The following is a 26,840-nucleotide window of genomic DNA, read 5'->3' as shown; positions in this document are numbered from 1 at the left end:
GTCAATATGTGCCATGACGTCTGGCTGCTCACCCTCTCCCTTGAGAATGCCATGGACCCGATTGGAGACATCCCTGACCCTGGCACCTGGGAGGCAACATACCATCGGGACGTCTCTATCGCGCCCACAGAACCTGGTCTCTGTTCCTCAGACAATGGAATCTCCTGTCAACACTGCAGTCCTCTGCTCTTCTGAGCCACAGCACCCGACTCAGTACCAGAGACCCGTTACTGGTCCTACACTCCCTGTTGTACTAAGGAGCGTTATTTGGGAGTATGCCTTGCCCATGAGTGTGTCAATACCTGCTGATGTGAAAACATTGCAAACGGTTAATTCCAATTTGTACTTAGTGCTTTTCTGAAGTAATGCCTTCTCTCTGCACTGTATTCAACCGAGGATTGTGCTGAGGAAGGTTTGAAGCAATTGCGGTAGCCTTGGTTTTAACAAGAGTGAAAATTCTTTTTTTTTCCCAAACTGCAGATTCTGTTGGCATCCGAGAAGTGAAAGGTTAGCGTTGCTAATCTAACCCCAGAATGAGCCAGGTCTCTTTCTCTCGGAGTAGACTGCACTCTTTAAGGGTCAGGCTCTCCGCGGCGAAATTACCTACAATATTATCTCCCAAGCGCTTCACACAGAAAAAAAAAGTCTCGCAGAATTCACAAGAGTCAAAACTTCTATCCTCATTCAAGTGGGTGTGGTACAGGGGCATATGCCCACTTTGTAATGATACCGTTATAACACTTCGATCGGTGGACGAGAGACTGTACTGTGTATTTAACATACGCGGTACTAAGAGGGGGTTTCTCACTGACATCAGTAGTTATGGGCATATTATTTAAACGAAAGTGTCCAAAGACCAACGGCGTTCAATTTATAGAGATTTATAAGATAGTTCTTTTTTGCAGATCCGTATGACTTAACATGGGTAAAGTGTATCAGATTACTAAAAAAATAAATCTCATTTCCTTGCAAGGGTGAGCATCTTCATTTCGTAAAATTAAAAGCATGCACACACCCTTTTTCTGAGATAGAGCCTACAGGCGAGAGGGTTCTCCCATTGCGAGAGGAGGGGGGGGGGAGATGAGTCGGTGGTCTTTTCTCGCGTTAATGAAACACCCCCTTTCCGTAAATGCTCGCTCCTAAAAAGCCTCCCTGGCGTCCGAAGCACCTAATATTCTGCACATCCCCCCCCCCCCCCCCCCCGTTTGCTGAAATCATTTTCGTTCGCAGGAGCAAATCATTTTCCGAGGGAGCATTTGTGTGCCAGGCAGAAGCACAGCTCAGGAGTTGTCGCTGAACGCAGCGAGCTCAACTCATTTGAATAGATGCTTTGCAGTGGGGCACAATGGTCAGTATTGAGAGGCAACATTGATAATCACAGAAGAGCAATTTGAATGAAATTACACTTGACAAGCAATCTCGAGGCGAAACCGAGTAGAGTGGGAGAATAAGAACCAAGCTCTCAGGACTTGTCCAAACCAGAAGACTTTCTCCTCTCTCTCTCTCTATTTCCCCCCAGAGCTTTTGTTTAATTTCCTGCATCCTCTAGGACTGACGACAGGCAGCAATGGAAGAAAATATGGAAGAAGGGCAAACCCAGAAAGGTATTGTTGAGACAAAGTGTATCAAAGAACACAACTTTATATCTATCGGACGTTAACTTGGCTAAAGTGCGCGGGGCATTTACAAGTAAACAGTCTTTATTAGTTGATCGCTGTGATTTAGTCTGATCTTTGCTTCTGTCAAAAGGTGGGAGTGTGCGTGTGTACGCCCGCGCGTGCATGTGGGTCCATCTGTAACTGTGGATGCGTAAATGTAGCCGTGTCAATTGTACGCGCGAGTGAGTGTGCAGAAGTGCGCGTTATACATACATGCCTGTTGTATGTGTGGGTGAGCAGATGCATGTGTGGGCATATGCATTCGTGTGTTAATCTGCAATGTATGAGAGTGAACGTGGGCGTACGCTTGTTTGTTTATAAGTGCGTGGGTGTATATTTTCGCAGCTCTTTATGCAGATTTATGACTGCGGTGTTACCGATTTAAGAACGGCAGAGTTGCTTGAAATATTGATGTTGGTTCAATCTTGCACTGTCCACGAGAAGTGTCTTTGTTAAGCACATTGCATACCTTTTTTACACCTGGGGGGACAGGTCATGAGTGCCTAAACGTCAGTGAAAACAGTTAGTGTCTTATTTGTTTTATGTGATAGGGAATCTGCTAAGTAAGAAATATTGCTACTCGGGGATCTAAGTGCTTTCCTGGAATCAATATATCTAAACACTTCATTTATTCAAATATCTATACATTTTTGTATTTGCATATACCTTTATGTTGGTATTCCTTGTGTATATATGTGAGGGTGCACACATACAGAACATACATGCACTCATATAGAGTACAAATGCACATTTATGCAAGAATGCCCATGGTAGAGTGCCGTGCATTACACGCATATGTAAATACTTCGCATATTAATTTACAAACAAATTGTAAATTAATATACAAATTCTCATATGTGTAGTCGAGTCTTTGTGTTTTAAGATGTGCTCTTCTGAGATACCTGAATCAGCTCATAAGTGTTTGCCACTTCTATTTACTGTTATTTTTTTTTCTCTGTATTGATTTCTGATTAACATTATATTTGATTTTCTATTAAAAATGCCAGACCCTTGAAAAGAAACGAAAACATTCAGCAGTGGAATGCTGGTTATTTAGTGAGCATATTGGACATTATCTTTAGTCTGGGCATTGTCACCAATCCTATTATACTGTTGAATGTTTGGATGTCAATTAGCGGACTGGTTTCTTTCTTTTCCCTCCATTGCATTGGGAATCCTTTTCTGTACTTCAAACAAATAACTGGACCTGAGGTCTCTAGTCTAAACTTGGCATCGGACTTCTGTCTTCCTAATTGCTTCTTTGCCTGGGGGGTGCAATACCTCGCTGTACAGTGGGGCTGTCATTTGTGTGAAAGCTTTCTATAGAAAGCTTGAACTGAGCAGACTGTAAGCGAGAGAATGGAGTGGAAAATAAAATATTCTTCTGCAGCTGCCATTTTGAGTCATGAGGTAACATAAATTTGCAGTCATTTTGTTTAAAATGAGTACAAATATATTTATTTTTATTCCAACGGACACCGAGTCCGATCGCATGTTCCAATCAATCATGGTATCCACATTGTGCCAGCGACTGCCACGCTCACTCATTAGAAGCGACCCATAAAAGAAAAATAGGCTTGATAAAAATGCATTTATTATCTTGACTTATGTTTCTGTCTATTATCAACAATAATTTTTTTTAACAAAACAGCTGTCACTTCGACATTCGTGTCAACGGAGTTCATCCCGTGCAATACAGGCTTTAATGGAAGGAAAGGTCTCCTTTGTTTATCTGGCAAAGAGTGTTTATCTTGTACGATTTCTTCTAATTAGTGGAGTAAAAGAAACAATGTGGTATGAACTGAGGTTAATGGTGGGCACGTTGAGCAGGAGGGTGGTTTCAAAACTGGAAATGTCAAAACTGAGATTTATCACCAGTCGTCATAAATACAGAGAGTCTTACAAGGCCCTCTAAATCACTGTTCTTAGGTTGTTCAGAGGAGAATTGACCCCACACCTGTCAAAAAAACCCCAGCAAATTTTCTTTAAATGACAGGAAACTGCTCTTCCACCCTCCAGCAATTAATTAATATATACAGTACAAAGACCAGTGTTTGTTTGCAGAGACCGGTCCCTATCTATCATACATTAGTGCTGTAATTAGATCTTTGTTCTTTTAAGCCCTTACAATAGCTGGTTAAATTTATAAAATATGCAGCTAGCAGTTGTCCACAGATTGTACTTGAATGCTCCGTAAACTATTTTTATCATTGAACTTGCTAAGTGTTTAGATAAGAGCTAATTTTTTAAAATATGAAATTTTGGTTTAGATGGTGTGTAGTGGTAAGTACAATGATAACAACAGCGGATTAATCATCTATTGGCCTAGGCTGACAGTATAGAGACCTGGATTCAAATCTTGACATTCCAGCTGTGAAATTTAAAATTGACTTTATCATATGAAGTTAAATAATATTTTTCGTTAGTAATGAAGACCACAAATTATTGGATTGTTGTGCCCCTTCTGGGGAGCAAAAATATTATCCTTAACCTGGTCTTCCCTATATTGGAATTGGAATTGGAATTGGTTTATGATGTCACATGTATCACGATAAATGTATTGAGGTATATGTGACTCCTAGTCCACCAGAATGGTTGTTTTTGGCAGCCATGCTCAGTTTGTAAAGAATCTCATTAAAACCTATCAAATATTGAAAGGCATAGATAGAGTGGACATACAGAGTATGTTTCTGATAGTGGGGAATCTAGGACCAGAGGGCACAGCCTCTGAATAGATGCATGTCCTTTGAAAACAGGAATGAGGAAGAATTTCTTTAGCTAGGGGGTGGTGAATCTGACAGTCAGCTGTGGCTGCTAAATCACTTGGTATATTTAAAGCTAAGGTTAATAGTTTCTTGATTAGTAACAGCATCAAAGGTTCCCGGGAGAAGGAAGGAGAATTGCGGTTGAGAGGGATAATAAATAAGCAATGATTATATGGTGGAGAAGACTCAATGGGCTGAATGGCCTGATTTATTAAGGTCTAATAAATGCAGCAGATAATGGATGGTCGTTCACCATATAGTTCTGTAGTCCCTGATCATCATTAGGTAATTTTAAAAGAAGTTGTTGAATTAAGCTATTTGCTAGGTTTGGAAGAGAAAAAGTGGATAACCAAAGCCAGTGCTGCCTCTGACCGTTTGCCTCCTCATTGAGTCATACTGTTCTGAAACCTCATATCCATGCTGACCTTCAAGGACCTGTCTATACCAATCCCTTTAGTAACCAAATGATGGAGTGTGTCAGCATGCAATGTGGCCATGCTATATTGGCACCAGAAGCATGGTGATACTTGTGGGCTGCCCCCAGCATATCTTGGACCCTGTTGGCCGTTGGTGCAAAAAACACATTTCACTGTTTTGATGCACATGTGACAAATAGAGCTAATCTTAATCTTAAACTGATCTTAATGTATTTCCCCTCTGCTTGATTGTATGGCTGAATGAGATACCGCTGTAAAATTTCACGCGTGCGGTTTTGTGGAAAAGGGTTCTTTGAGAACACTGATATGAAGGTAAATGATATCACCAGCTGCTGGCTTTGTCGGCTGCTGCTTCTGAAACCCATTCCAGATTTTTGTGTATTAAATGCTCCAAGTGCAGTTCTGAAACATGCTGTCCATCAGATGCAGATTTAGATTCATTTATTTATCACATGTATATCCTAACATACAGTGAAATCTGTCATTTTCATTAACAACCAACCTTCCTAAGGATGTACTGGGAGCAACCCACAAGTGTTGCCATGTATTCCAGTGTCAACACAACATGCCCACATTCTCAGCAGAACAACTCTCAACGTGACAAGAAAAAAAGGAACCACAGCAACACAAACCCCTTCCTCTCTCTCATAGACACATAGAACAGTCCTCCAACCCTAGGACCAGCTTCTGGGCCTCCAGTCTGCAGGCTTTGGCCATCTGAACTTCTGAAAGTTCTGGGCTTCGATCTTCAGTGTTGACCCCCAGTTAAGCTGATAACGGGACCCTAAACTCCAGATCTCAAACTCTAGGCTTGCTGACTCACCGACCCTCATGCCTCCTGCTTGCATGGACATCCGATCCCGGGACCCACTGTCCTGAGACAGGCCGGCATCCATGAATATCGCTTGTCATAGATCCAGGTCGCTGGCCTTCAAATGTGGTGCACACAACAGAGGCCTAGATTCAAGATGTCCTTTGTCCTAGGACCATGTCCCTGGCCTTCAAATGTGGTGCACACAACAGAGGCCTAGATTCAAGATGTCCTTTGTCCTAGGACCATGTCCCTGGCCTTCAAATGTGGTGCACACAACAGAGGCCTAGATTCAAGATGTCCTTTGTCCTATGACCATGTCCCTGGCCTTCAAATGTGGTGCACACAACAGAGGCCTAGATTCAAGATGTCCTTTGTCCTATGTCCATGTCCCTGGCCTTCAAATGTGGTGCACACAACTGAGGCCTAGATTCAAGATGTCCTTTGTCCTATGACCATGTCCCTGACCTTCAAATGTGGTGCACACAACAGAGGCCTAGATTCAAGATGTCCTTTGTCCTATGTCCATGTCCCTGGCCTTCAAATGTGGTGCACTTAGCAGAGGCCGAGACTCTGTGGATATCGTTCATCACCCATCCACTTCGCTGACCTTCAAACGTGATTCAAACAGAGAGAGGAGAAATGGGTTAAAAATTCTCTATCTGAATGCACGAAGTGTCAGGAATAAGGCGGATGAGCTTGAAGCCCAGGTGCGAATGGGTAACTATGATGTTGTTGGGATAACGGAGACATGGCTGCAGGGAGATCAGACCTGGGAAATGAATGTACAAGGGTATACGTGCTATCATAGGGACAGAAATGTGGGCAGAGGGGGTGGGGTGGCCCTGTTGGTGAGGAATGAGATTCAGTCCTTTGCAAGGGGGGACATAGGGTCAGGAGAAGTAGAGACTGTGTGGATAGAACTGAGGACCCAAATGGGTGTTGTCTACAGGCCACCAAACAGTAGCATGGATATTGGGTGCAAGTTGAATAGGGAGTTAACATTGGCATGTGGCAAAGGTAATGTCGCAGTAGTTATGGGGGATTTCAACATGCAGGTGAACTGGGAGAATCAGGTTGGTGCTGAACCACAGGATAGGGAGTTTGTAGAGTGCCTGCGGGATGCATTCTTGGAACAGCTTGTACGAGAGCCGACCAGGGATAAGACTATTCTGGATTTAGTGTTATGTAATGAACAGGATTTGATAAGCGATCTCGCAGTAAAGGAGCCATTAGGAGGTAGTGATCACAATATGATAAGCTTTTATCTGCAATTTGAGAAGGATAAGGGCAGATCGGAGGTGTCAGTGTTGCAGATGAACAGGGGAAACTATGGAGCCATGAGGGAGGAGCTGGCCAAAGTTGACTGGATGGATAGCCTAGCAGAAAAGACAGTGGAACAGCAATGGCAGGTATTCTTGGGAATAATGCACAAGGTGCAAAATCAGTTCATCCCCCAGAGAAGGAAGGATTCAAAGGGGGGAAAGGGGCCTCAGTGGTTGACAAAGGAAGTCAGAGACTGCATAGCATTAAAAAAAAGGAAATATGACAGAGCTAAGGTGAGTGGGAGGACAGATGATTGGGAAGTTTTTAAGGAACAACAGAACTTAACTAAAAAGGCAATACGGGGAGAAAAAATGAGGTACGAACGCAAGCTAGCCAGGAATATAAAGGAAGATAGCAAAAGCTTTTTTAGGTATGTGAAGAGAAAGAAGATAGTTAAGAACAATGTTGGGCCCTTGAAGAATGAATTGGGTGAAATTGTTAAGGGAAACAGAGAAATGGCAGAAGAAATTAATGAGTACTTTAGATCTGTTTTCACTAAGGAAGACACAAGCAATCTCCCAGATGTATGGATGGGCCATGGACATAGGGTAACAGAGGAAATGAAACAGATTGCCATTCGGAAGGAAACGGTGATGAGAAGACTGATGGGACTGAAGGCTGACAAATCCCCAGGTCCAGATGGTCTACACCCTAGGGTACTAAAGGAGGTGGCCCTGGAAATTGCGGATGCATTGGTAATCATTTTCCAATGTTCCTTAGATTCAGGATCAGTTCCTGAGGATTGGAGAATGGCTAATGTTATCTCACTTTTTAAGAAAGGAGGGAGGGAGAAAACAGAGAACTATCGAACTGTCAGCCTGACATCGGTGGTGGGAAAGATGCTAGAGTCCATTATTAAGGATGAAATAGTGGCATATCTAGATAGCAGTGATAGGATTGGGCCGAGCCAGCATGGATTTACCAAGGGTAAATCATGCTTGACTAATCTGTTGGAGTTTTTCGAGGATGTAACCAGGAAGTTAGACGGGGGAGATCCAGTGGATGTAGTGTACCTCGATTTTCAGAAGGCATTTGATAAGGTCCCACATAGAAGATTGGTGGGTAAAATCAAAGCTCAGGGCATCGGGGGGAAGGCATTGACATGGATAGAAAACTGGTTGGCAGATAGAAAGCAAAGGGTAGCGGTGAATGGGTGTTTCTCGGAATGGCAGGTGGTGACTAGTGGGGTGCCACAGGGCTCGGTATTGGGACCACAGCTGTTTACCATTTACGTTAATGATTTGGATGAAGGCATAGAAAATAACATCAGCAAATTTGCTGATGATACTAAGCTGGGTGGCAGTGTGACATGTGATGAGGATGTTAGGAGAATTCAGGATGACTTGGATAGGCTGGGTGAGTGGGCAGATACTTGGCAGATGGCATTTAATGTGAATAAGTGTGAGGTTATCCACTTTGGGAGTAAGAACAGGAAGGCAGATTATTATCTGAACGGTATAGAGTTGGGTAAGGGAGTAATACAAAGAGATCTCGGAGTCCTTGTTCATCAGTCACTGAAGGTGAATGAGCAAGTGCAGCAGGCAGTGAAGAAGGCTAATGGAATGTTGGCCTTTATTACAAAGGGAATTGAGTACAAGAACAAGGAAATCCTCTTGCATTTGTACAGAGCCCTGGTGAGACCACACCTGGAGTATTGTGTACAGTTTTGGTCTCCAGGGTTAAGGAAGGACATCCTGGCTGTAGAGGAAGTGCAGCGTAGATTCACGAGGTTAATTCCTGGGATGTCTGGACTGTCTTACGCAGAGAGGTTAGAGAGACTGGGCTTGTACACGCTGGAATTGAGGAGATTGAGAGGGGATCTGATTGAAACATATAAGATTATTAAGGGATTGGACAAGATAGAGGCAGGAAATATGTTCCAGATGCTGGGAGAGTCCAGTACCAGAGGGCATGGTTTGAGAATAAGGGGTAGGTCATTTAGGACAGAGTTAAGGAAAAACTTCTTCTCCCAGAGAGTTGTGGGGGTCTGGAATGCACTGCCTCAGAAGGTAGTGGAGGCCAATTCTCTGGATGCTTTCAAGAAGGAGCTAGATAGGTATCTTATGGATAGGGGAATCAAGGGATATGGGGACAAGGCAGGAACTGGGTATTGATAGTAGATGATCATGATCTCAAAATGGCGGTGCAGGCTCGAAGGGCCGAATGGTCTACTTCTGCACCTATTGTCTATTGTCTATTGAAGAGGGAAGCAGAGGTCCAGACCTTGATCAGATAGGGCTGAAATCCAGGGCACATTTCTTCTTTAAGTTGGTTATGAACATTATCTTGAAAAAATGGTGTGGAGTTTGCACAGTGTTCTGTCCAGTGCTCTGATGAACAGCATTATTTGGCTTTTATTAAATTGTTGCTCCGAGTCCGCACTGTAGGTAAAGAGATGTTGTATATCTCATGTTAATGGAACTCAAAGATACTAGATTAGCTTTAAAGTCCTCAAAGGCATGTACTGTAAAAGGTGTTTTATTATTCAGGCTTTGCTTTCAGAATGAAACATATTATGTTGTGAAATCTTGAAAGCCTCGGGGAGGCAGACATGAGACTACAGACGCTGGAATCTAGAGGGGAGGAAAGGAAGTGCTGGAGGGACTAAGCAGGTCAGGCAGCAGCTGCAGAGGCAAAAGGACAGTCAACGTTTTGGGTTGAGACCCCTCATCTGGACTGAATAAAGGCAGATCTAGGAGTAACTTTTAAAAGTGTTTGGATAATTATTTGTAGGGCTGTGGAAAAGGAGCTGGAGAGCGGGGCTAATTGCACAGAGCCACCCCGAGCCCTCTGGGCTGGACAGATCCTTGTCCTCTTGCAGTATACAATCTTTTAGAAGGCAAAAATGGAGTCGTAAATTTAAAGAAAAAGGTGTCTCAACAAAACAAATAAAGTTCTTTCATTTATATATCACCTTAATGCTGAAAGGATGTCCCAGTCTGTAGTGGGATCAAAAACCCGTGGACAGTATTCATTGTAACCTCATTGAAAACAACCCCTTAAACACAGGCACGGAAAAATTGGCAGATGCTGGAAATCCAAAGCGACACACACAAAATGCTGAGGAACTCAGCAGGCCAGGGCAACATCGATGGAAAAGAGTAAACAGTCAACATTTCAGGCTGAGACCCTTCTTCAGGACTGGGAAGAGAGAGGAGAATTCAGAGTGTTTAGGTGGGGGGGGGGGGAGTGAGTAATCACAGGATCCACATACCAGCACTTCTGGCTGACAACTGCAGAGCCCTGTCTTCCCATGGGCAGAGTCTCCAACTGACCTTGTCCATTTAGTCTGCAGGTCCTTACCTAATGGGGGGGGGGGGGGGGAGGGACTGATATCTAAGGGTTTGTTTCTTCAGATAGAGCATAAACCAGCACTGTAGTGTAACAGGCCCTTCGGCCCACAAAGTTGTGCTGAATTAACTAAATTAGTAATTAAATGTTGAACTAAACTAAACCCTTCTGCCTGCACAATGTCCATATCCTTCCATTTTTTGCACATTAATGAGTTTCATAAATGGCTTTATCTGTATTTGCGTCCACTACCACCCATGCAAAATATTCCAGGCATCCACCACTCTGTGTGTAAGGAAAAAGAACCCTGCCTCATATATCCTCTCTCGCCTTAAATCTGACCCATGTTTTAGGTTGAGACCTGTCATCTGGACTGAACCACCATCTCGTCCAGATGAAGGGTCTCATCCTGAAACGTTGACTGTCCATTTCCCTCCATCGATGCTGCCTAACCTACTGAGTTCTCCCTGTGCATTGTGTGTTGCTCCAGATTCCAGCATCTGCAAGTCTCTCGTGTCTCCACTGTGTCTCAACTATTATGTTATTTCCTGGCTGAACTGTAAGAGTGAGTGATGGCAATCCTAATACATGGCTTTATTTTTCTTTCTTAATGTTTAAATGGAAGGTCCCACACACCTATGAAGGTAACTGCTGAAATTTCAACCCAACTCTGAATATGGTGGGAGTCTTTAGGGATTTTAGCATCAATGATCTTGTGTTTTGTAGTTAGGATTGTACTCATCTTTGTATCATTTCACCAGGGATTTCTATGGACTTGATGCATTGAGACTTTAAACACAGCTCCCATTATGTATTAGGCTCAGCTAAGACTTCAATTGTGGTGAATAATTAAGCTTTCAGTGAACTATATCATTCTGCAGTCATTTGCATATCTAAATACATTTTAAGAGAATTTTTTTGTAATGTTAAGTCATTTGATGTTTTCCCTAGATCTGTGAACCAGATACTTAATTGAGTTTGGAGACATCTCTGTCATTTACCAGTTCAAGGACAGCTTCTATCCCACTGTTGTAAGACTATTGAATGGACCTCTTTTGACCTTATGGTCTATGTCATTATTGTCTTTCACCTTATAGAAGACTCAAAGGCATAGGAACTGAATTAGGCCATTTAGCCCATCAAGTCTGTTCTACCATTCCTTCATAGCTACTTTATTATCCTTCTTAACCCCATTCTCCTGCCTTCTCCCTGTAACATTCGACACCCTTATAAATCAAGAAACTATCAACCTCCGCTTTAGTATATCCAATGATTTGGCCTTCACAGCCATCTGTGGCAATGAATTCCACACATTCACCACTATCTGGTTAAAGAAATTCCTCCTCACTTCTGTTCTAAAGGGACATCCTTCTATTCTGAAGCTGCTCTGGTAAAATGTCGGGATTGAACTCCAATCTTACAACTGGTACTGTAAAGCATTCTGCTAACTGCTGTGCTACTGTGCATCGTTATGCACTGATATTGTGAAATGATCTCCATGATTGGCATGTAAAGCAACATTTTGCATTGTAGCTGAGGTCAAGTGGCAATAATAAACCAATTACCAATTGCCAAATGGTTTTGCAGGAATCTGTAAGAAGGGTTTAATGATAGTTCTTGATCTTTCAGGGAGGATGTCAAGCAGAGGTTGGGTACTTGCCTATGGCAAGGAGAGAAGCTAATCAGCGAATCACAAACACAAGAGATTCTGCAGATGCTGAAGTTATGCAGCAAGTCATGGAACGTCTAAAAAAGGGAACTAAATAGTCAACATCTTAGGCCAAGACCCTTTATCGGGGGTAGAAGTCAGAATAAGGAGGTACGGGAGGGGAAAGTGTACAAAGACAGTTTAACCTGCTGAATTCTTTGTTCTATTGTTTGCATGCCTCGTATACAAACCACGTCATTCAAAGAAATTATATGGATTCCTTTTAGGGAGAGAGAATGTTAATTGAATGAGAATTGGAAATCTCCATGAGGAACAAAAAAAATCTTATATTCTCTTACAAATGTTTCACTTTATTCTGCACTGTTACTGTTTTAGCTTTTTCTACCTCAGTGCCTAAGACCATAAGACCATAAGATATAGGAGCATTGAATCTGCTCCACCATTCAATCATGGCTGATCCTTTTTCTCCCCACCCCCCCCCACTTCTCAACCCCATTACCCAGCATTCTCACCGTAACCTTTGATGCCATGTCCATTCAAGAATGTATCAATCTCTGCCTTAAATACACCCAATGACCTGGCCTTCACAGCTGCCTGTGGTAACAAATTCACCCTCTGGCTAAAGAAATTTATTCACATCTCTGTTTTAAATGGATTCCCTCTTGTCCTAGACCCCCCCACCATGGGAAACATCCTAACCATATCTACTCTATATAGGCCTTTCAACATTTGAAAGGTTTCAATGAGATTCCTCCTCATCCTTCTAAGTTCCAGTGAGTACACTCTCTGAGCCATCAAACATTCCTCATACGATAACCCTTTTATTCCTGGAATCAACCTTGTGAACTGCCTCTGAACCCTCTCCAATGCCAGCACATCTTTTCTTAGATGAGGAGCTCAAAACTGTTCACAATAAGCAAGGTGAGGCCTCACCAGTGACTTATAAAGCCTCAGTATCACATCCCTGCTCTTGTATTCTAAACCTCTTGAAATGAATGTTAACGTTTCAACTCTACTGGCAAGTTAATCTTTAGGATGTTCAGTACAAGAACACCCAAGTCCCTTTGCATTTCAGAGTTTTGGATTTTCTTCCCGTTTAGAAAATAGTCCACACATTTATTTCTACTACCAAGGTGCATGACAGTGCATTTTCCAACATTGTATTTCAGTTGCCACTTTCTTATCTAAGTCCTTCTGCAGCCTACCTGTTTCCTTAACGCTACCTGCCCCTCCACCAATCTTCATATCATCTGCAAACTTGGCACCAAAGCCATCTATTCCATCATCTAAATAATTGCTATGTGGCATAAAAAGAAGCGGTCCCACCACCAACCCCTGCAGAACACCGCAGTGCACTGTTTAATGATTTGATCTGTACGGACGGGGTGCTAGACAAGCTTTTCACCGAATCTTGATACGTGATAATAATATTACATTTCCATAGAATTCATCCCTTTGAGACCATGCCAGCTCTCAGAGCAGTCACACACCCTTACTTACTTTCTGTCACATTTGGTAAAGACTCCTGATTCTCCTTCAGCCCTCTGCATGACCCTATGATGTGGGAGGAAACCAAACCATGCAGTGGGAAATCCATGCCACCACACTGGAAATGGAAACTCCATAGAAACAGTGTCAGAGGTCAGGGGTCAAATGCTGGTGGGTGGAGCTGAGAGGCAGCAGTACAACTTGCTTTACATACGTTTGTACATTAATGCACAACTAGATGACATTTGACACATTAAACCCTCTTAACATAATAAAAATACCTTAAGATGCTTCACATGAGCTTTATTAAAAAAGTAAATGTAATGATAAGGCCATATTGGAAGATTATAGCTTTCAGAAGGAACGGAAGGGAGGTCCAATCACAAACAAGAGAAGATCTGCAGATGCTGGAAATCCAAACCACCACACACAAAGTTCTGGAGGAACTCAGCAGGTCAGGAGGCATCTATGGAATAGAGTACAGTTGACAGTTTGGCCGAGAACCTTCATCAGGTGGGGAGAACTAGAAACTGGGGGCCAAGAAATTGTTTTTTTATTAATGAAATAATATTGGTTCAAGATCCAAGATTAGAATTATTAGTCATGTGTACTTCAAAGCAGACAGTGAAATATGTCATTTGAATCAGCAACCAACAGAGTTCAAGAATGTGTTGGGGGCAGCCCGTAAGCATTTCCATGCTTCTGGTGCCATCATAGCATGCTCACACTGTTCAGCAGAATGGCATGCAGCCAACATATAAAAGACAGATACAGCAACAGCAAGACAGCCCCCTTCCTATCCCCATCCCTCCAACCCCTGCAGGTGGTGACACCCCCGACCTCTGAACCTGCTGAGCTTAGGCCTCCAAGCCTAGCACAGGTGAACTTTGGGCCACTGACCTTCAGACCTTGTTCCTGAACTTACCAACCTCAGACCTCTGACATCTGCACCTGCTGACTGATCTCTGACCTCAGGACCTGCCAAGTGACCACTGTCCCAGGACTCACTGACTGGGGGACATATTAGCCCTCGTCCCTCGTCCTTAATAAAGATTAGGGAATTGGAAGTGGCCAGAATTGGAGGCATGCTAGTTCCCATGGGGTGCCACCAAGTGTTGGTTTGACGCTGATGTTGGTTTGATATCTTTATTCAATGAATTCTGCCTGAATTGACCCATGTCAGCAGATGAGCTGTTTTAGATGAGGAAAAACTTCTTCACACAGAGAGTGGTGAATCTGTGGAATTCTCTGCCACAGGAAACAGTTGAGGCCGGTTCATTGGCTATATTTAAGAGGAAGTTAGATATGGCCCTTGTGGCTAAAGGGATCGGGGGTATGGAGAGAAAGCAGGTACAGGGTTCTGAGTTGGATGATCAGCCATGATCATACTGAATGGCGGTGCAGGCTCGAAGGGCTGAATGGCCTACTCCTGCACTTATTTTCTATGTTTCTATGTCCACTTGCAAAATAGCTTTGATAGCATTAATGAATTCATCTTGCATTTGACTATTTCTAAATATACTTTCATTTCTTATGGGGGTGTGACGAAAATCACTGAGTATTATACAATACTGCACACACCCTGAATAAATCAAACATTACACCTAAAAACTGGAAAGACTTAGCTCTCAACAGATACACCTGGAGGAAATCTGTTCAAGAGGGAGCTGCGCTACATCGAGAATGATCTCTGCTGAGCCGCAGGGATCAAGCGGCACTGCGAAAGAAAGACTGAACAGCCAAAAGACCCAACCAGTAACCGCAACCACTGCTTACTCTGGACCAGGATATCTGGATCATGGATCAGCCCCTACAGCCCCCTGAGGACCCACCAGTGGACAGTCCCCTACGAGAACATCATACTCGATTCGAGTGATTTTACTACTATTGTACAATACTGTATATCTCACTTTCAGTTTTACTCTGTAGCAAGGATGTACAAAATGAAATTAAACTGTGGCAGCAATGTTATAGAACATAATTTATGGTACTATTCATTTCAAAGATATGCTACAAAAGCAATACACACTAATGCACTATCTAATAAAAGAGGAGACTACTTCAGGAAATGCTGAAAGACCTAAAGATCTGTCTTACCTTGGCACAGAGTCAAACTGTGATCTGAAAAGGATATTGACTACCAATTTATCTGCTGCTGATAATAGGCGATATAGATACATCAGTGCATTATACTCTTCTATGAATTTCGGAGACAATGTATAAAATGAGAAGCTTAGGGGAGCCTTGATAGGAGCTTGCAACATTATGGGAGGCAGATGTTGAGTAGACATTGGTATCTTTTTCTCAGGGAATAGATAGATGGACAATCAAAATGTATTTTTCCCTAGGGTAGAAATACCAAGTAGTAAAGGTCGTGAATTTAAAATGAAAGGGGGGATGTTTAAAGGAGATGTGGAGGGCAAGTTTTCTTTTACACTGAAGAAGGCCTGTCAGTGGCTATATTTCACAAGGAGTTTGAGGAGATTTAGCATGTCACTGGAGACTCTAGCAGGTTTCTACAGACATACAATAGAGAGCATTCTGACTGGTATGATCAGTGTCAGGCCTGGAGGGACCACTGCACAGGACTGCAGAAGGCTGCAGAGGGTGTAAACTCTGCCAACTCCATCATGAGCACTAGCCTCCCCAGTATCAAGGACATTTTCAAAAGGCAATGGCTCAGAAAGGACATTATTAAGGATCTCCATCACCCAGGACATGCCCTCTGATCACTGTTACCATCAGGGAAGAGATACAGAAGCCTGAAGCCACACACCCAATGTTCTAGGGACAGCTTCTTATTAATGGACAAAGAACCAACCCATGATCATTACCTCACAATTTTTGCTTTCCTTTTGCTCTACTTAATTAATTTAAATACGCATAAACATATAATTTATTGTTTTCTTTAATGTATTGCAATGTACTGCTGCCTCAAAAGAACAAATTTTACAACATATGTCAGTGATATTAAACCTGATACTAATTCTGATTCTGATATATGCCTGGGCTACTGGGCAAGTTGTGGAAGAAGATGTATCAATGGCATTTAGGAGTTTGTTAGATAGACACATGAATATTCAGTTAATGGAGGGTAATGGATTACGTGTAAATAGAAGAGACTTCCCTAAATTCTGCCTCATTTTGGCATATATGTACATCGTGGGCTGAATGTCTTCTTTCAAGTTCTGTCCTGTTTTCTTGGTTCTATACATGGCTATGCCAACATAAAGCCGTTGACTCCCTAGTCTTTATTAAGACTTTATTGAAACTCTTTGCAGCATCTTCAGGAGGGTCTATATTAGATAGATAGATAGATACCTTATTCATCCCCATGGGGAAATTCAACTTTTTTTGTGGACATCCAAAAGAACCATAAGCAACCCTGCTTCTTAGCATGCCATTTTCCTGTTGAATCCGGTTCTAGCAGCAGAAAACAGAGGAGCTGTTGGCTGCTGGGACTGTTTCCCATTATTTTTAATGTGCATCAGGCTGGGGAAAGGGGGAGCTAGCAGGCTGCATTAAAATAGCTGTTCAAAAGCATAGTGGTGAACATACTTGGAGCAGTATGCAGAGACATGGATGATTGAAAATCATAGATGATCTCTAAAGTTGTCTTTGCCTTGAGAAAGCTAAAGAAACTTGGCATGTTCCGCTTGATCTGTATAATTTTTATCAATGTGCCACAGCAATCATCCTATCTGGATGCATAATAGTTTAGAATAGTCACTGCAGTGAGTTGTGGACACAGCTCAGCATATTGCAGGAACCAGCCTCCGCTTCCATTGTCTCTGTCTACATTTCTCGCTGCCTTAGAAAAGCAGCCAGATTTATCAAAGACCCCACACACCCCAGACATCCTCTCTTCTCTCCTCTCCCATTGGATAGAAGATACAACAATCCGAAAGCATGTACTAACAGGCTCAAGGACAACGTCAACCCCACTGTTATGGCTATTAATTGGTTGCCTAGTGTGATACGGGTAGTGGTGTGGAAATACGTCTCTATCAAAGCAGGTGCAAGGTGCTCCTTCCCTCTGTTAGTCTGCAGGTCACTTTGGGCAAGGTGTGGCATCTACTTAGCTCCCTCGATCAGGGTCATGTGAAGCCCCGGGAGCAGGTGGTGGATGGTCGTATGAACAGCTGGTGCACATCACAAGTCCTGGTTATGCGACCGCTGACACCAGGCAGACAGTCTCTGAAGTGTATTGATAATGGCTGGGGTCACCCACTTTGTGAAGACACAACCCAGAAGAAGGCAATGGTAAACTACTCCTGTAGAAAAATTTGCCAGGAACAATCATGGTCATGGAAAGACCGTGATTGCCTGCATCATACAACATGGCAGAAAATGATGATGATGAGTATGATATGATGGACTCATGACTTCACAATCTATCTCACTATGATCTGCACTTATTTTGTTTCTTTTGTAATTTATTCTGCGTGCTGGTACTGCCTTACCTTTTTCTATGTTAATGCACAGTGTTAATGATTTGATATGAGTGAACAATATACAGGACAGGTGTTTCACTACATTTCAGTACATGTGACACTAGTAAACCAATACCAATAGCAATTCCAATTGAATTCCAAGATGGCAGCTGGTTAATTTAAATTCAAGTAACAAAATAATCTGAAATGATGGCATTAGAGCCTGTGTCTATAATGATGATCATTAAACAAAAAAGAGATTGCTCAGAAATCCAACACTGAGCTTTCAAAAGAAAATATGGTGACTCATATGAGAATTCAATGCTAAATTACAGGTGGGATTGAATAAGGTCAATAATCAACTCTAATTAAGTGAACTATCCTCAGATGCATAAAGCAACCAGCACCCAGTTCGAGATATTATCAAAGGGATGAGAAGAAAAAAGTTCACGTCTGATATTAACATAAATTTGATTCAATCGGTAAAAATTTTTGATGTTAATGGAATGCCTAGTTCTCCACTGACTACAGTGAAACCATAAAGATAAGTGAAACTAATCTCATTGTTTACAAAGATTACACAGACCCCTTGCTTAATGTTATTGGTCTACGGCATAAAAAGGTGGTGAACCCTTGGATGACAGTGATGATGATGATAATGATGACGATGCCTATCCATTGTTGAACTTGTCATCAATGCCTTTGCTTTCTCCTGGATAATAAACCACCTCAAAACATTAAAATCTTGCTGTCTAACAGCAAGATTGGATTCAACTCCTACTAAATCCAGTCTGGCTGTCACACACACCCACTCCCTGCACGCTTGTTAACTAATGTTGGCACCCAGTGCAAGCCATATTTCAGTTTTTAAATTTCATTTTTCATTTTTCAATCTTTTTTATTGATTTTCAAATAAAGAATATACAAATACAAATCGAAAGAGGAGTTTAACAAGTAGATAATATAAAAGACATAAACAGCAATATTAAAGACAAAAAGCATATAATATCAAACTCAAATAAGTAATATATTATGCTGTTATATATACAATGGTCAGAGAGAAATTACAACTCCTCATAGCAATCGTAAAAAAAAAGATTGGAAATTTTATTGATAGAGAAAGAAAAACCCCACTAACTAAACTAAAACAAAAAAGAGAGAAAGAAAAAAAAAGAAATTTGGGCAGTCCAAATGAGGATAAACTTAAAAAAGAAAGAGAAAAAAAAACACATCCTTCCAGTCATCTCCTAAACCTTCATGGACAAGGATATTCTGCAAAGAGAATAAAGAAAAATAAATAAATAAAGATAAATTAAATCATGTGAAAATATTGAATCACCAGACTTGTTCAAAATCAAAAGATGTATCAAATGTCCGGCTTCTAATTTTCTCCAAGCTTAAACATGACATGATGAAGGAGAGCCAATAGAAAACAGTGGGTGAATTAGATTCTTTCCAGTGTAGCAAAATAGCTCTCCTAGCCAGTAAAGTTGAAAAAGCTATCAGATGTTGGGTGGAGGCAGACATTTTGCTTGCTTCCTCTGGGAAAATCCCAAAAATTGCTGTAAGTGGATTAGATTGAACATCCATATCTATAACTTTAGATAATATTCCAAACACATCCCTCCAAAAATTATTTAAACTTACACATGACCAAAACATATGGGTTAGGGTAGCCTCTTCTACATTACATCTATCATAAATAGGGCATATATTAGGAAAAATATGCGCCAATTTATCTTTGGACATATGGGCCCTATGTACTATCTTAAACTGAATTAAAGTATGGCGTGCACAGATAGATGAATTATTAACTAAATAATAAATTTTACTCCATTGGTTATCTGAGAGTGAATCCAAACTTTTTGGATTTATGATATAGACGTTCAAGATCGCCCTTCTTGGTTACAGCTGGAGGAAAATTCAGTAGTGGGGTTTTCGTTAGCTTCTTTATTAGGAGCTCCTCTTCCTTTTTCATTCTCCAGAATAGGTAAACAAGCTCTTAACCCTATTGTTAAACATACTTTAAAAATTTGATTTCAATTTCATAGATTTTTTAAATTAAATGATTTTTTATTTTCTAGTAATATTTATTCTAACTTCTTTTTTAAACCATCAACTTTGGATAAGGCTTTTCTAACATGGAAAATTAAGGGAATAAAAACTTTTTTAGATTTGTTTTTACAAGACTGTTTAATGTCTTTTTCACAGTTAATGGATAAATATGATATCTCCAATACACATTTTTTCAGGTATTTACAGGTTAGGAATTTCTTACGTGATTTTTTACCAAATTACCCCTTGATCTGCTCTTCAAATTTGGCTTATGGTATTTTTCAGTTTAAACCTTTTCAAAAACGATTAATAACTATCATTTATAAACAGTTAATGAATGCTCGCACATCGCCTAATGATAGGGCTCAACGCTCCTGGGAAGTAGAACTTCAGTTTTTAAATTATCAATGATTTTCCATTCTCTGCATATTCAACAGGAATGAAACCATTAAAAGTGTCTGTAATCAATACATTTGAGTGTATTGCCACTTACTGTATACTTTCCTCTTGCTTTTGGTTCCATCTCACATGAGTCTGGATTAAGCTCCATCGACAGTGCTTCTGCCTAGTATTAGGCACACACATGATGACTTTTGCACAGTACTGTAATTGTCAACGTGGAACGAAGAGCAAGTTTGTAAATCTGGCAGGAGCAAAGGATGTTGAGAATGTCGTAGGTGGAGAGGTGTGGGAGTGATGTGGAAAAGATGGTAGAGAAAGAGTGCCAGGGGTGGGGGGGGGGGGGGTGGCGCGGATACAGTCACACCCAGCCCTGAGTCACCACGCACTGTCCTTTGATTCCAAACAGTTGGTATACTGATCATTACAGAATGTCTCTCTGGTGCTTCCCGCTCTCTCCCCTCTCCCCCCTCTCCCTTCCCCTTTTCCCAACCACGATTCCCCTCTCCATGCCCCCTTCCCACTCTCAATCCACAATAGAGACCCATATCACAATCAGGTTTATCATCACTCACATATGTCCTGAAATTTGTTTTTTTGTGGTAGAGGTACAATCCAATACATAGAAGTATTACAGTTCTGTGCAAAAGTCTTATGCACCCTCGCTATATATATGTGCCTAAGACTTTTGCACAGTACTGTACATCCAGCTTTGACAACCCTCCTCACTAGCCAGAACACAATTTTTGTGCCATCTACAAACTTCGAATTCCTTGAATTCCTCAGTTCCCATGAAGAAAGGAGATTGTGTCTTCAGAATACCAGAATTAGCTAATCCCTGATCTACCAAAGTTTGGTCTATTTCACATCTACTTTATGCATTCAACAACATTTAAATTTTGTAACCTTAGGGTTGTTTAATTTTGAACAGTGCGTGTACGGAGCAACACACACACACACAGAATGCTGGAGGAAATTAGCAGGTCGGGCAGCCCCTATGGAGAGGAATAAACAGTCGACGTTTCCTACCAAGACCATTCATCAGAACGAGAAAGGAAGAGGGAAGAAGTGAGAATAAGAAGGCGGGAATAAACAGTCAATATTTCAGGCTGAAACATCATTTGTTTATTTCCTTTCGCTAGATGCTGCCTGACTTGCTGAGCTCCTCCAGCATTTTGTGTGTGTTGATCACGATTTCCAGCATCCCCTCAATATATATTTTTCTTGTTGGTTTTGGGATATTATCTTGCTGCCACGTATATCGATTGGTTAAATCATGTCCAATTAAAATTTTTCTGTAAGGCATTTATTTGTGTGTGCTGATGGTCTGGATGGATAATTTGCATAACCTGCTGCTGACACAGAACAGCTCAATTTAAACTGCATAATTATTTAATAGATTGATTCAGAAGTGGCTTGCTGCTGTATTGATGGAGATTAAAGATATTGCATTCATTGGAAGCATCGCTTTTAATCCATTGGAGAGCATAAGGGTGTAAGCATTTGTAACCTTTGTTTCAAAGGCTGTTTTCCAGCAAATACATATAAACTGGCTGGTTGGGCACCACACTTGATGTGCACTGTTGCTATGGCAACAATCTGAATTTGTGTCATGATCAAAGCTCTCCTTCACTATGACCATTGCCAAGTGGCCCAAAATTAGGAAGCATAACACATGTTTTATCCTATGTTCCCTTGAAAATAATCTCATTCCTTTGCTGGTGTTTTAAAGAAAAGAATTATCCTTGGAATTCAATTCCATTTAGGTATTTATTGCTGAAAAACATTAAATCACATTTAACAGTTTCCTTGTCAATCAGGCCTGACAACAAAGGTGCACAAAGCTAAGTAGAATAGATATGCAGCATGAATAGTCTGCCTCCCTGATTATTAACATAGCATCAATCGTAATTTTTCTTTTCCTGTCAGCCTGGAACATGACATGTTATGCCAGATTTGCACATCACAACTAGTTAGAATGGGTGTCAAGGTCACAGTGTAAATAGCTTTGTAAATAATTGTGTAGAGAATCAGACAGACTGCAGGTGTTGCTCATACAGTTTGTGTAACGCAGAATCAGCATTTAAAATATACATTCTCACACTTCCCTACTTTTGTAATGTGAACAAACTCACTGGAGAGACACTGAAGCGAGTGGATACAGAAGTGTTTATTCAACAAAATGAGACACTTTCAGAGGAAGAGGCTCCTTTGGCCCATTATTACATGACATTTTATATGCTAAAGATAAAAGGACAATTCTATAGTTACGATGGATCTACAATGCTTCCTTTGAATCACATATAATTTTCACACCTCCTTCTTCGCACCCACGCCCCAGACACCCAAAATGAATGTTAATCAGTATTGTCTGGTTTTCAATTAACTGTTGTTCACAGCACCAAAAACTATTGTCCAGGGCTGCATTTTAACTTTAATCTACAATCCATGTTCAGGTCTAAACTGTGGTTGCTGAAGTTAATATATGCTCTAACCCTAATTCCAGAATATGCCCTAACATCTATCTCCTCTCTCAATCTCACTATCCTCTTCTAATAATAAATACAAGAAAATCTGCAGATGCTGGAAACTCAAAGCAATGCACACAAAATGCTGGAGAAACTCATCAGGTCAGGCAGCATCTTTGGAAATGGGTAACAATCAACATTTCAGGCCGAAACCCTTCTTCAGGACTGAAAAGGAAGGGGAAATAGGCCAAAATAAAAAAGTGTGGGGAAGGGAAGGGAGCTAGCTAGAAGGTGAATACATGGTCAAAGAGTCGGAGTATAGCAGTGATCACAGGGGGGAGCAGTGAGAGAGGGTCTCACTGAACACTGAACTCCCTTCAAAGAGAAGACTTAAACTTCAGGATATGCATCCCTTAAAGAGAATTCGCAAGAGAGCAGCAAATCATAAACATGAGATGCTGGAAATCCAGTGCAACACACTCCATTAGATGCTGCCTGACCTGCTGGGTTCCTCCAGCATTTTGTGTGTGTTACATCTTCTTCTAATACATGCTTTAAAGTAGGCTTCCAAGCATTTCCTCCGTGGAATCCAGACCGGATATTGTTTGATCATGTTTCTATTGAAGTGTCTTGGTGTCAGAACCGGAATTATTATCATTGACTGAGATGACGTGAGGTTTATCATTTTGTGACAGCAGTGCAGTGCAAAGACACATAACTACCATAAATTACAGCACTAAATAAATAACAAGATTTGTGATCTGTTTGGAAATCTGATGGGGAAAGAGGCTGTGATGATGAGATGATTTATTCTTTTTGTCAGTGATAAATTCTTTTTAGAGCAAGAGTAGCCTGATGAATGTTGAATGGTAGTGGGTTGCTGGGGTTCAGAGTTGCCTCTTAAAGAACCCATTTGACTTGTCACTACCTAGTTGCTCATTCTCTAACAGACTGTTTGTTGGATGCTCTCCTGCTATGCTGTATTTTGATACTTCCAGTGCAATTTCATTAATAGTCTTTTAAATTCCTGTTATTTAGTTATTGTGGCTACTGAGTGCCTTTAATCAATGCTGATTATCAACAGAACAGTCCTTGTAAACTTACACCTTATCTTTCCTTTCATGGCCATTAACTCTTTTCGCACCTGCCTGCACTATGGGTCAATTTACAATCATCATTTAGCCAATCAGTATTAAGAAGTGAGAGTAACTTGGACCACAGGGCAGAGTGTAGTGGTTAGCACATTGCTTTACAGCACCATCAACCTGGGTTCAATTCTCACCATTGCCTGTAAGGAGTTTGCCTGTTCTCACCGTGATCGCTGGGGTTTTCTCCAGATGCTCCAGTTTCTTCCCACAGTCCAAAGACGTAGTGGTTGGTAGGTTAATTGTCATTGTAAATTGTCCCATGATTTGGCTGGGAGTAACTTGTGAAATCGTGGGATTGCTTGGTGGCGCAGCCTGAAGGGGCTGGAGGGGACTATTCTGCACTGTATCTCAATAAAATAAAGTTTTTAAAGTTTTAAAAATCCACCTGGTCACGTGTGGAACATCCAAATACCACACAGACAACATCCAAGGTCAGTATCAAACTTGGATCCCTGGAAATGTTGGACCCTCCAAAGATATTTATAACGTCAAAACCTTTGGCATTCACACTATTGGTCTTACTTTCCTTTCTCATTGGGAAAATTGTTTCTTTGAACAATAAAAACTTACATTTCTCTGTCCTTCCGAAAGAAGGCTTGGGGGAGGAGCTTCTTGCGGGAAGCTTTATTCCTAATTTTGGACCACTGAACTGATTCCACAACTTACGCACACACTTTACACCTCATGTTCTCACTATTATTCAGTGTTTTTACTTGTTTGTTATTATTATTTGTTTTTTTTTATTTGCAATTATGATTTATTTCTTTTGCTCGGGTTGTGCAAAAGAAGACAAAATTGCTCCAGCCCTGAATGGACTCCCCAGCTGTTTGTCAATCTTTGCTGTGAGGGTTTTTTGTGGATTCTATTGAGTTTCTCTGTGTTGTGGCTTCCTGCAAGATAATGAATTGCAAGACTGTATATGGTATATATTTTTTGACAATAAACTTACTTTGAACTTTGAAATTTGGAAGAGAAGATAAATGACAGATTGAAATAATGTCAGTATGGGTTCAAGTCAGATGTGTCACTCTAATCTCCTGCAGATGCAAAATAACTTTTATGTATAGTTTTCAGCATCTAGAGCTCTGTTAACTTCCATTGTCAGACTGACTGAGGCTATCACTCTGTTTTGAATTCTCTGCAATAGGTGCAATCTGGCACATAATTATATTTTAAGCAGAGTGAAGAAAAGTAGAGGGAACAATACTAAGGGTTTTTTTAACCTTGGATTTGTGAGCCTTTGGCTGAAGAATTCACTGACAACTTTGCCTGAATTACGAATCTTGAAATCTCACGCCTTGTTAAAACATTATTGATCAATTGTCCTTTATATCACTCGGAAATTTGTCATGTTGCTTCAGACAAGTGAAGAATTCCAGCAATGAAATTGATTAGTGGAAGCATGAATTATAATGTTTAAGAATTACATTTGCATATATTAACAAGGGTCTGATTTATAAGGGAACTGACGTGTTTCAAAGATATTGCAAACAATGAATAAATTTCAAGAGGGGATAGCAACGTAATTCGAGACTTATGCAGGTGGTACATCCTAAAGTACACTCAGTGGCCACTTTATTAGGTAAAGGAATGGAACCCAATGGGTCTTCTGCTGCTATAGCTCTGTTTGATGGACATGTCATTCGGCGAGGTTCTGCTGTTGTAACACATGGTTATTTGAGTTACTATCGCCTTCCTGTCAGCTTGACCTAGTTTTGCTTGCTCCTCTGACCTCCTTCGTTATCAAGGTATGTTGGCCCACAGAAATGCATCTCTCTCAGTGTTTTTTTTTTTGTTTTTCACATAATTCTCTGGAAAACTCTAGGCACTGTTGTGCATGACAATCCCAGGAGATCAGCAGCTTCTGAGATACTCAAAGCACCCTGTCTGGCACCAAAAATCATTCCACAGTCAAAGTCGCTTAGATCACATCTCTTCTCCCTTCTGATGTTTGGCCTGAACAACAACTGAACCTCTTGACCATGTCTGCGTGCTTTTATGCATTGAGCTTCTGCCCCGTGATTGGCTGATTGGATATTTGCATTAACAAACAAGGTTTCAGGTGTGCTTAGTTAAGTGGTTACTGGAATTGACAAGTTTCAAAGATATTGTAAGCAACAAACTACATTTATGAGGTGATAATACCTCAATGTGAGTTGAGACTTCTGGAGGTGTTACATCCTTAAAATATGCTCCTTTATTACAGTGTTAAGAGGTGGCAGGCTATTATTTTTGGTTATTGGCAAGCAGTCTTTGTAAACAGCAGGTGCTACTTGGTGTTGAAATCAAATTGAATGATTTAACTTGAAAGTCAGACCTTGCGGCGTGCTTTTAAATCTATTTTCCCTTTTTATTGCACTCCGTAGCCTCTTTATTAGACGCACCAGCTCGTTAATGCAAATATCTAATCACATAATATCTTTTCACACAGAGAACCACACCAGGTTCCACTCCTGTACCTAATAAAGTGGCCACAGAGTGCATATCATTGCCTTTTAATGAACATGTACGTTATTAGGTGTGGGTAAATAAACCATTGTCTAGCCATGAGTTTGCTTTGTTGGGCTGGTAAAGAAACATCTTCATAAACGTGATTTTGTGTGGGGATAATGAGCAACCTCATCATGTCAATTAGCATGATTCATTTATCTCTGAAGAGCAAAAAAATGATTTTCCAATTATTTTTTACAATGTTCCATTAAACTCACTTTCTAACGATGTTTTATCTTTTTTAAGGCTGCAGCTTGTCAGTCAAGATGGATTAAATAATTCCATCAAGCATGCAACACATCTTGTATAATTTGAATCCACTTCGCCTGCAGAGTGCCACTGCTGTCTCTGTATTATATCTGGAAGCCTTTTAGCAGAAACCTCCATGTTGTCTATTACCAA

At 41.0% G+C, this 26,840-nt stretch overlaps 1 protein-coding gene across 1 annotated transcript in view; it reads left to right on the top strand.

Moving 5' to 3' along the window:
* The first annotated feature begins 1,208 nt into the window (after positions 1–1,208).
* The window catches only part of gpm6ab (glycoprotein M6Ab), a 251,736-nt gene continuing 226,104 nt past the window's right edge, over positions 1,209–26,840 (top strand). Inside the window, exon 1 of the mRNA XM_073048031.1 lies at positions 1,209–1,604. Within this exon, the coding sequence (XP_072904132.1) occupies positions 1,568–1,604 (37 nt within the window). The 5' untranslated portion in view covers positions 1,209–1,567. The remainder of the gene's footprint in view (positions 1,605–26,840) is intronic.

The sequence above is a fragment of the Hemitrygon akajei genome, chromosome 6 (genome assembly GCF_048418815.1).
Source record: "Hemitrygon akajei chromosome 6, sHemAka1.3, whole genome shotgun sequence".
Classification (NCBI taxonomy): Eukaryota; Metazoa; Chordata; class Chondrichthyes; order Myliobatiformes; family Dasyatidae; genus Hemitrygon; species Hemitrygon akajei.
Note: the sequence above shows the minus strand (reverse complement) of the source record. Positions and strands in the feature narration are given on the sequence as shown.